Below are 11815 nucleotides of genomic sequence, written 5' to 3'. Positions count from 1 at the left end.
ATTAAAACATCATGACATGGCCTTTTTTTCTACCGGATCGGATAGAGAGTCGTACAGAAGAGCTAGGAACAAGTGAGGAGAGAAAAGGGAAACGTACTTCTTCTCACACATCATTGAATAATTCATTACTTTGTTATTCAGGTGGTAAAAAAGGTTTACCAGGTTTACTGTAATCAAGCTGATTGTTATTTTTCAAGCTCTTCCGTTTTGTAATGTCCCTTAGTTCTGCATCAAATAAAGGTTCAAAGGTATAGAGAAATTATACTGTTTTTGTATAAAAAAGTCAATCAGTTTCTTACGATTGTTATCGTGAACTGTAGCATGTGTGGCTGAGAACAGGACTACAAACAAACTGACTGAAAATCGAACCTGAATCTCTTGATATAGTTCATGGACAACTGGAAATAGGAGTATTTATAATCTTACCTATGTTTGCTCTTGTTGGACAACTTACTGACATATTTTGTTGAAGTTTATTAAACAATCATAAGTGGCGCCCAGCATGTTATTATCCAAGCGATCTTAATCCAGAATTTGTCGTCGGTAGCAGATCAGATCTTGCAAGCAAGGCGAGCGTTTGGAGTAAAAACGTGGGAAGAAGGGAGGGGGCTGGATTGAAAAGTGTTACTTGATTGCAAATATTATGTTGGCCTTTCCTTGCTCACTATTTCACTTAAAAAGGGGAAGGAATGGGGAGGGGAGCTCTTTAGAACTTTGGTAGCCGTTTTCCAAAGACTTTGCAGTGTCATCATACACAACATTAGAAATTAATTAATGAAAAAAGGGTAATAAAGAGGATGTTTGTGTGTTTGTTTGTTCTAAAGTAATAAAATTGTTAACAGGAACCAGAAGTTTATCAAGTGATAAGATTCTGAGAGGAACAGATTATAGAAACTAATGCATGGGTCAAACTCAAAAGTTTCTTTATTTGATGTTACACTCATGGTTCCTTGTTTATACAAGCACATGAAGAAACAAATCTTACTTCACATACTTACGTTACAAATATATTCTGCTTAAGGTTCTTCCTCAAATCAATTATTAAAAAAAACACTATTCGTGAAAGCACTAAAGAGTTACCTCATATTCAGTTATTTTTATGCCAGTGATCTTGAAAGAAACACTATTGTCGAACTTTACTTCTAAACTTACCACATATGAATAGAAACATATTATACGTAAAAGCACTAAAAAGCTACCTCATATTCAGTTATTTTGCTGCCAGCAATCTTGAAAGAAACATAACATCAATCTAAATATTGTCGAACTTTACCTTTAAACTTCCCATATAATAATAATAATAATAATAATAATAATAATAATAATAATAAGAAAACGATATATGTAAAAGCACTAAAAAGCAACCCCATATTCAGTAATTTTCCTCTCAGTTTCTTAAAAGAAACGCAACTCTAAATATTGTCGACCTTTACCTTTAAACTTACCATATATCAATAATGGATAAACAAAAGAGTTTCTCTTCTGAAGCAGTTTGTAAAGAACATCGGTTTATCATCTAGTATGTACTCTAGTCTATCATCTAGTATGTACTTGCCCGGTAGTCCGAAAAACATGCATTTTTTCTACCGATTTCAAAATTAAAACAATAATTTGATCCCTTACAGTACTTCAAGATTTTACCCCTGAAAAACGTCACTCGCCCGTCGGGCAAGCAAAGCACGACTTTCTATCGTGCGCGACGTTTTAAGGGAAATAAATCATCCCTGTTTTGCTAAGAAAACAGTCTTTATAGCGGACGGAAATCAGCATTGGGGAGAAGGGGAGGACTGGTTGTTCCAGCTTAAAATCAAACAGTTCTTTTTGCGCCTTATCGGTGATGATCTTTCACGAGTGATCACTCTTCTCAGCAGACTGAAAACACGATTCTTTTTGCAGAATAATTACTCATGGACAATAAAAAATGGCTCACGGCTATTTGGTAAAAAAACAGACATTTCACATTTTGCGAGCAAAGAGTACTTCAGTTCATATCTAACGAAATTGTCCTTACTTGATAAGAAAAAGTTGTTTGCAATGTTTACTGTTAACAATGGCCATAGATGTTTAGAGGAACACAATTTTGTCAGTCTATCATCAAATGAAAATAAAAAACAGCCGGTCATACAACACTTGCGTGAAGATCTTCTCTCTTCAAAAATCTGTGGCTTAAGCATTTTTTGTCACTTCTGTTAATATTGAGAACTAAATAAGGCAAATTATTTTCTCCCGAATCTCCAGCCCGTTTGTGAGACAAGGGGAGACCTGAGGCAGTGTGTATTCCACTCACATCACGGATGACCTTTGAAGTATTCTACTCACATCATGGATAACCTTTGAGGGTTATCCATGACGTGAGTGGAATACCCACTGCCTCAGGTCTCCCCTTGTCTCACAAACTCAGGCCTTACGGGCTGGAGATAGATTTCGGAGGAAATAATTTGCCTTATTTAGTTTTCAATATTAACAGAAATGCTCAAGCCACAGATTTTTGAGGAGAGAAGATTTTCAAGCGAGTGTTGTATGACCGGCCGTTTTCCGATTTCGAATAAAACTTATTAAAATGAGTTTTATACTGTACTGTAGCATTGTCAAGTAAAAATGGGTGGTACTCATGCGGATGCTTTTCACATGCAAACGTACGTGCAACAGTAAATAGTATTATAAACATGCTTTTCAAAACAGCCGTCTACTGTGTCGCACACAACAATATCATAGCATGTCCTACGTACTACCTTACATTGCACTTTCCAATCTTTGCCTGCCGTAAAGCAGCTTATTTCATCGTCTAAAGAGGGCCTTCTATTTCCACCTGCGCACACTTTTTCTTTTGGTATATCCCTATATCCTTCAACGTTTTGCCTCAACACCATCAGTTGCACATTGCTCAATATCTGTCGACGATTTCGAGTTTCCTGGCCTGTAGAATAAAGAAACGTCGTAGGCCGTGATCAGCTTGTATTTTCAGTTTGTGACATCTTGGGACCTTGATATTTGCAGGCATATTTCAGCTTATCGTGCACGACAGTTACTGTTACTTCGGAACAGGAATATATTCAAAGAATGTTTTGTAGAATTACACTTTTTTGATATGGAAAACTACAACTGCTTATGTAACAGCAGTTTTTGGAAAGTTATGAAATGTCTCTCACCGCCTGTTTGAATCCTTGTGACAGTCAGAGAGTCCTCCATCTTTTCGGTATAATATATGGAATATTTGGAACAAAAATTTGCCAACTCATCGCTGAGTACAGACCGGTCAGTCAGCTCATTGCCAACTGTATACTTGTTGTCAATAACTTTCAGCGTGCTGATAGGTTTCTGCAATATTGACCGGAAGATTAAGCATGAATACTTCTATGGCGACGATTAGATTTCAGACAAGGACATGTAATGTGTGTACTCGCGGTTAGCGGGAGGGGGGCGGAAGAAGGGAAATGGGGTGAATTTGATTTGGTTTCCAACGTCAGGTCGTGAAAAAATTTGTTTTCGATTTGTTCCATATATCATTTTTTCGTAGATCGCTGTACACAATTTTTTGTTTCGCTATTTCTTGTGCAGGAATTTTTTTTGATAGAGCACCCCACACTATCCCTAGTGAAATATGGCTGGCATTAACACTACTACAACTACTACTACTACTACGACGACGACGACGACGACGACGACGACGACTAATAATAATAGTAATCGTATCTGTAACAAAATTCTCGATCGTGATTGGTTCTCCACGCCTATTTGTCACGTAATCGGCGAGCGATCACGTGGGTGTTCAATTACAGGTATCCAATTTCGACTTCTTGTAATTGAATACCTGTAATTGGACACCCACGTGTTCGCTCGCTTCAATGGCTTCCTTCTTTATGTTCTCTACAGTTTTACAACTTACGGAAAACACTACCGACAATTTCGCCCAAAAGAAGTTCTCAAAAGACATAAAATCTCGCAATTTGTTATTGATGCGATTAATTAGTGATTGGACGTCGTGTCGTACAATTCGTAGGTAATCGTATGAATGCGAGTGCAATTAGGCATTCATACTACATGACCATGAGCCTTTTTTATAAGCGAATGCAATTTGAAAGAATTTTTAAATATCACGAGTAGTGTAAGTGCTTAATTGCTCGAGCTTTCATACGATTGCTCTTTTACTATGTGGCTGAGAGAATTATGAAAACGCGCGCGTTTATTTGCACTGAAGTACAAATTAAAAATTAACGATAATTGGCCTGCTCTCAGCCATTCACAATGAAGTAATTTTCTCAGTCATATAAAAATTATTATAAGTAATAAAGAAAAGGCTCATACAATTTTGAGAGAATTTTCAAATATCACTTGTACTGCGAATCCCTAATTGTTATCGCATTCATTCGATTACCTACACTAATAGTAATTGTTAAACCGGCGTTATTATTGAAATATTTCGCCAGGCAAAATTGGCCTGTTGTTTTGAGTTGTTATTATGATTAGTAAGACTCAAACAGCACATGTCCCACGCATGGGCGCAATGTTTCTAAGTTACTCTGTGTTTAGCATGCACCCACCTTAGCATCATCTAGGTCACTTAAGAGTTTTCTTGGCGTCGGCAGCTCCTTGTCCAAGGGCAGGAGGTAACAGATCTTTTCTTGTGGTAACAGAAGGATGCTCAAATTCTGGCGTGATGAAACATGAAACTACTGTGAACACAAGTTGCTAAACAAGCATACCCCTTGAGTGCCTGACCTTTGTGTGTGCCGGGTGCCACACCATTTTCACTGAAAATGGGTGTCTGTTGAAAAACTTTAAATGCCTTATATAAGCATTTTCACTAAAACTATAGACATGAATACATTTTCTGAAAGTTCGTAAAAAATATATATCAGCAGTGCAGTTAATTTCTCAGAGATTGACGTCACAGCCATGGGAAAGTTAGTAATCTCCCAAAAACCCTTTTACGAATCTCGGGTCCCGATAGAAGTTGCCGGTATGCAAACAGTTTGAATAAATCTCTCTCTCTTGACGTAATCGGAACGTCATATAGGCACCTGAGGGAAGAAATCATGACGTTGTAGGTACGTCATATAGGCACTTAAGGAGTCATAGGCTAGGCCAGGAAAACAAGAAATTTCAAATCAGAGGTCATCAACTTGCAGGTTACCTGTCGATCGGAAAACTACGCTTAATAATTTTTTTTTCGGAAAAATCTACGTCGTTCGTCATGGTGATTAAAGGGATCTTAAGCAAACCAGGACGACGACGGCAAGGAGGACGTCACCAAACAAAAGGTTTAATGAGCTGAACAATAGCTGTGCACGTGCGTTGTAAATCTTTGTACATCTCTTTGCCGTCCTCTGCAAAACAAGAACGTGAAATGACCAAATTCTGCGTAGTCTGAGGAACGCGAACAACGGCGGCTAATTTTTCGTATTTCCATTTGGAATTGAACGCTGTCAGTGCATATTTAGCTAGAGCACGCTTTTAGAGCCATTGGCGTACTGAACAGATCTAGACAATTGTGAATTTCGCTGGTAAAATATAAATTTATTTTTTGCTAGGTGTCGTCCCCAGCGTCGCCGTCGTCTTTGCTTAAGCTCCCTATTGAAATCGATTAACCAAATGTACACCACAAAAATGCCATTTTAAACCTTTAAATCAGTTTATTGGCTACCATGACGCTAAATAGGCCTTAGTTTTCCTGAAAAAGTTATTTTTTTTTTACCAAACAGATAGATTTCCCCAAGATTAGGTACAAAAATGTGGAATATTTTAATTTGGTACATGCGCATAAGCCTAAATTTGGACTTGAATTTTTGCGATTGCCCGTTCCGAATCTTTTTATTGCCCTTTTCCTTTCCTTTTCCTCGGCTCTTTTACTCTCGCTACCTTTTGCGTTTCATATTCTTTCTTAATAGGCAAAGCCTGGAAATGGGACCTTGATCAATTATAGACATAATGGGCCATTTTACGACCATTTTTGCACCAAAACGGATAACGTTGTTGCGCCAATTATAAAATTACTTCCGTTACACCGGCGACATCCGTGAGGTCGCCAGGAGTGCATGCATGGTGCCTTTTGAAGCGCATTTTGTCGCCGTTGAACTGAGTTCTGGATTTTTACATATAAAACTGCGGATTAAATTATTAGACCTCATATTTCACTATGCTGCGATCGTCATATTTTATGAGAACTGACAATATTACGGGAGAAACAAATAGCTGGTGATAGTAAACTTTGTTGACTTTGTTATGTGCCGGTTTATTTTCGTGTCCCGCCAATCTTTTCTAAATAAACATACTTACCTTCTTAAAATCATGCAAAATATTGATGTGGTCCACGTTACTATGTGCAGGGACTTTAAACAGTTCTGTTTGCTTCTCTGTGTCCACCTCGATCGTCTCGTTGTATTGTTCCCCTGACTCACTGATTTGAACGTTGTAATCAACAACCTAAGATTACGCAATGAATAAAATAAAGGGTTATTCTTTGTCCTATTTGCACAAAAGAGGCTTGACTGTTGGCAAATACTACTGAAGAATTTGTCGCCGTCATCTGAGAAAATCCTGAGCCATCTACCTCGACGAAAGACCAGGCACAAAACAAGTTTCTTTAGGAAAAAAAAAGTAAACAAAAACTTGTACCACTAACTAACTTCTCTACACATGCTTCAGTTTTATACTGTATACTACGAAAACTGGACTCACCTTTATAGAGGCAGAATCTGCAGTGCTCTTCCCGCATTCGATGCAGACAGGATTGGCAGAAGCCAAGTTCACCGAGGCAAGAAACAGGACAAACAAGAATGCCACCTGGCTACTGACAAGGAGGGCTTGCTGAAAAAAAAACAACAAAAACAAAACAAAAACAAAAAAACAAAAATATATAATTCCAATGAAAATAAAAAATACAAAAACCACAATAACTTGTAATTTTGTTTGATGAAACGAATAATTTTCTTCATTTGTAACAACTAGTTTTAATAGAATATCTTTGCGGGAAGCCTCAGTCACGACAAATTTGATTAGAAATATGACTTTAACTATAACATGATCACCCTTAACTTTTACAAAGTGGGCACTGTTAATTGCGGCCTATGTTTTAGAAAGAAACAAAAATTTAAAGAACCTATTTGCGGAAATAAATCTTTCATTTCTCAACTACCAGAATAATAAGATTCAGTAAGCTAAGAGCTTCGGTCGCATCATTAACTAGCAAAGAATTCGAATATATGAAATTGTGTTTCGTTGCGGAAATGTCTCCCAGAAATGCGCTAACGCCATGGATGAAACATGAAAGACTTGATCTAAGTTTTGTTCGGTTGATGGGACCCTGTTTTAAGGCCAATCTATACCGTTCTCTGTTTACTTACATGCAGCATGGTTCAATCGCTTCTTAGTTTTAGCTTCTTCTTCTATTTTCTCCGTCTTCTTGTTCTTCGTCGTGTTGCTCGTCTGTCGTTGAACTGCTGCACTTGTGCTGAGTTTCGTCTTTTTATGTGCTATGTATGATGCTTTGCAATGCCATAGTTACGTGCGTAGAATTTGACGTTTTAGCGCGGTGTTTACTATTTTGGTCAAATCTATTTTGCTTACAGTAATCTCAATCGTTTCAGCAAGCACGGAAAGTGGAATGTTGGTGTTGTTTACCAAACAGGCCAAGTTCTGTAAAGATGACTAAACACTGACTAAACTCCAGACTGAAGATAAATCTCTGAATTTTAACATTTGTGACAGAATTGAAAAATACTAAGCAGTGAGCCCTGTACATCTTGGTGGATCACACTTGAGATATAAGCGGAATATTTTTTTATAATTTGCTTGTTTTCATCTCATTCCATCAGTTGTTATGAGTTTCAGCGCACCCCTACCTCGTCCTTGTTTCTTCCTTGTTTAAATCTCACGTACCCCTTGTAATCTACACAGGCAAGACTATTCTCCTAAAACTTATCACGTATATTATACCCACTGGTGGCGTAAAGCAAAGATGCATGTAAAGATTTAAACACAGCTGTTTTAGTTTCCACGGTTCCGTCATCTGTTTTTACGATAAATTGTTTCCTTATACGTTCTGGAAGCTAACAAATTCTCTTTTAGCTCAGTACCAGTTTGAATGCCCTGACAATTTCGCAGCAATTTAACTCTACAGAACATGAACGAAAGCATTCAGTTGCTGTCAGCAGTTGGTCCTGGTATTATATGTGCATGATGATACTTATGTCGTTATTAAAAAGGCTTGTAACATGATACTTTCATTCATGTAATATGACACTTTTGTTTACTCGACAACGTATCAGTTTGACACAATGTTTCTGATTCTTGGAAACTGCCTTACTTCCTTCAGCTCTAGTGTATTAAGAACTTGAATGCTTACCAAAATAGCTCTTCAAAAAAAATGCAAACAAAATAGACTTGTCAGATCAATAAAGTGATATTCAAATTGCCGTGAACAATATTTTAACACTGACATTTGATTCCTAGTTTTACATGAAAGGAGGGAATATACCAGAAAAACGTTTGCTAGGTTTTGCATGCGAAAGAAATGCTGCAAATCAGTTACATCAGGAATGTGTCAGCATGATATTACTGCCTAGTTTCTTGATTTTTGTTCGACTCTGTTGGATGTTTCCTGTTTGAGCAAACACTTACCGATCTTACCTTGGTGAGATCCCACACCCCGTTTGTTACCAAACTTTCGATGTTGATAAGGCTTAACATACAATGATTTATCTAGAAGTCCAGATTTGTGCGCTCGTATTTTAGCAACGTCGGAAAGTGCAGTGTCAAAGCGTTGACTAATGCTGCTGTTAGTTTTGTGTTAGACCGCCGGAGAGATTAAAAGCTGAAAAATTAACTTCGAAAAGTTTTGTTCTACCCAGCGGGAGGCGCGAGATTTAAACAAAGAAGTTTTAATAAGGAAGTGTCGCCGGCCACGGTTAGTGTACACAGAAACTGAAATTAAGCAAGTGATGGATGGAAAAGGATTAGGACGCTAAGCAGAAATATCCAGTTTGCGACATCAAGTTCGTTCTGCCAAGGTGTCAGGAGAAAAGGGTTAACTTTTGATGGAACAGTTTTCTCTGACGCAGAAACGGAACGTTTAGATACTAACGTATTTAAATTTTTAGTTCCAGTTTGGGTGTCTGCTGAAAGAAAGGGGAGCAAAGTTCATGCATTGTAGAAGCACAGTAAACCAAAACATGCACCACTCGCTGAAACATCAAAACTTTATTAATGAACTCCGACATTTTCAATATCAGTAATGCATAACATGAGAGGGGCAAACAAGGGAACAAACAAGGCGATTAGAGAGCATTAGAGGTAATGAGACTGTCCGGCCAAAATTGTAGTAAAAAGGAATTTGATGGCAGCATTTTATATAAGGTGTGATTCTTAATGGTAAAGTTTGCTCTACTGCTTAAGCCTAATCTTTAGCAATTACCCCGTCAGAGAAAACGCATCTTGACGAAGCCAAAAGGAGAAAGAAACGGAAGAGGAAGAAAACAAAGAAGCTAAGAGAAGCAGTATTATGAGTAAACAGAGACCACTCATAAGCCTTCATTAATTAAAACAGCTGATAGTAGTCTTCCAATGATTCTCATATAGTTTTAGAGAACAGAGAACAGAGTATTTCAATAACGCAAAGAAATTTGATGTGTTCTGAGGGCCTCTTTGCATCCTGGAACACGTTTTGGATGCTCTAAATAAACTAATATAAAGTGAGCCGGCTTCTGGACGCCAAAACTGCCAACTTTTGAGTTATACAAATTTGCGAAACTTAAGGTGGCTGAACACAGTTTTTGATACCTGTATTTCATTCACCTTTTTCTCTAAAACCCTTGATCCCTTGGTCGTCAAAAATGGCAGCAAGCTAATTAACAACACAAACTTTGGTTTTTTGATGGTTAAGCTGACGTATGTGTCGTTCCCATGGCAACATGAATAAATATAGACAGGCCTTTAAAATCGGTTTTGTTTTTTTTCAGAAAATCTAGTCATTAGATTTTCTTTACAATTTGCATACAACAAGCTTGTAGCGATTCTCACAAGTTGACACCATTTTGCTAATAATTTAACAGAGAGATCTTTAATTATCCCTTGTTGAAGGTTCACTGGAATATCTAGAATTTCCTTCGTCAAAGTTCAATTATTTTCAATACTCCAGTTACTTATTTCCTAAAGTATTTTCGTGCCAAATTTCGTGATATTCTAATGAGTGGTTCTCGAGAAATAAGCGTATTTCCGAGAGTGCAATTTTCATTCAATCGCAATTTTTTGACTTACAACGCATGCGCTGCATTTAACTGGGTTCTTTCGGTAAGAAAGAAAAAGCTGAGAATTGCTGGGTTCTTTGCATCGTTACCTTTGCTATCATATCTTTGTAATAAAAGACTAAAGCCATCAATACGCTGCGTTCAATAATAGAGAAAAATAGCACAGATACTGCGGGTGTTGAGTAAGCAAAATGATCGCTCTATTTTGACAGCACGTTTTTTTTTTTGCAATCCTTGTGTGCGCGCTGAATTGCATCAGCAAAAGCGCGCGCGAAACTGTGTTCGGCCACCTTAAAGAGGGACCTTTGAACCTTATACAAAAAAAACCTCACAAAATTGATTTTCTATTCCAGTTTTCAGATAAGATCATTAGTCTTCTTGTATTCAGTACTGAGGGTATTAAATAACAGTAATGAAAAAATCATTCAGATTAAGTCACTCTAGCCTCGGACTTCGAAGGGTCTTGGATTGGGAGCCGCATGGATAAACGATGGCTGTACTGAGACACTATTTAAAACATTTGTGACCGCTAAACAAGCCAGTGTTGTTGAAGCTCTGGAGTATTCTGTTTCCTCTTTCTTTCTTCTCCTTTGCTCACTTCAGCTCGTTCTCCATTTCTCACCCTTGCACCGCGCTCTCTTTCTTTCTACAGAATGTGGCCTGTAGGTAGAACGCATATTGTCGAGGACTGCCTATTGAGGATATCAGAAGAAAGCGAATGGAACTGAATGAGCTTGTAACTTGGTTCTTTTCCTCGCTTTTATTCAAGAATTATTGTGCCCTCCTCAAATTATTCGAAGCTGATGAGTTGAGATCAGAAAGGTGGTGTTCTGTGTAACTCTCGATTTATCGGGAATTTCAGAAAATTTGCCCTTGAAAATTTACCCTTACCTTCATTGCATGGTAACAGTACTTTTCCGTTAGATTTGGATAAATCCCCCCGGCAGAATTTCGAACAGAGGAAAACTAGCCAATCAACAAAATACCTGGGGAAAGCTCACGTGTACGATGCCGTCAACTACAACTACCAGAATTCATTTCGTTCTCCTTTATTATTAAAATGTTTTAACGACAATGCAGTTTAAAATGCAACTGACCCCAAATAGCATAAAAAAAAAGAAAAAGAGACTAATTACAATTTACTTTCTTTTCAACATTTGGCTCCTCAGTCGAATATCCATTAACGGCCACCTCTCTACAATGCCCAATTTTTTTTAGTCCCGGCAGACAGTCCATACATTCACTCTCAATCTAACCTCTCTACAACAGTCACCTCTCTACGACGGAAACGGCCAATAAAACGCGTCCCGACTGCCAAAATAACCTCCCGACAACGGTCAGTTAATCAAAGCCCGTTTGTAACTCGGATAATGACGTAGTCATTAATCCGAGATGTAGGTATGGATGGAACACGGCCTTCCTTCCTTCCTTCCTTCCTTCCTTCCTTCCTTCCGTCCTTCCTTCCTTCATTCCTTCCTTCCTTCCTTCCTTCTTTCCTTCATTCCATCCTTGCTTCCCTCGATTCCTGTCAACTATCTCTACATCCGCTGACCAGTATATAAAGCGTTGGC

General features: G+C 38.0%; 1 protein-coding gene across 1 annotated transcript; it reads right to left on the bottom strand.

Moving 5' to 3' along the window:
* Positions 1-902: 902 nt before the first annotated feature.
* Positions 903-8793, bottom strand: LOC149112101 (uncharacterized). Its single transcript, XM_089290255.1, has 6 exons — positions 7344-8793; positions 6679-6807; positions 6277-6423; positions 4542-4649; positions 3150-3318; positions 903-2917 (listed from the first exon to the last, which is right to left on the bottom strand). Exons 1-6 carry the CDS (start codon positions 7350-7352, stop codon positions 2625-2627), a joined length of 855 nt encoding a protein of 284 aa, XP_089146381.1. The 5' UTR covers positions 7353-8793; the 3' UTR covers positions 903-2624.
* Positions 8794-11815: the final 3022 nt, after the last annotated feature.

This window comes from Orbicella faveolata, unplaced genomic scaffold, assembly GCF_042242905.1.
Source record: "Orbicella faveolata isolate gen_17 unplaced genomic scaffold, um_ofav_v1 contig_2, whole genome shotgun sequence".
In the NCBI taxonomy this organism is placed as follows: domain Eukaryota; kingdom Metazoa; phylum Cnidaria; class Anthozoa; order Scleractinia; family Merulinidae; genus Orbicella; species Orbicella faveolata.
This window is presented reverse-complemented; position numbering and strand designations above follow the sequence as displayed.

Excerpts from the sequence above, each read along its gene's own strand:
- LOC149112101 (XM_089290255.1), bottom strand. Across the intron at positions 4,650-6,276 it reads TTTTGCATGATTTTAAGAAG|AATTTGAGCATCCTTCTGTT; the intron begins GTAAGTATGTTT and ends TCATCACGCCAG. Across the intron at positions 3,319-4,541 it reads GTGACCTAGATGATGCTAAG|AAACCTATCAGCACGCTGAA; the intron begins GTGGGTGCATGC and ends TCAATATTGCAG.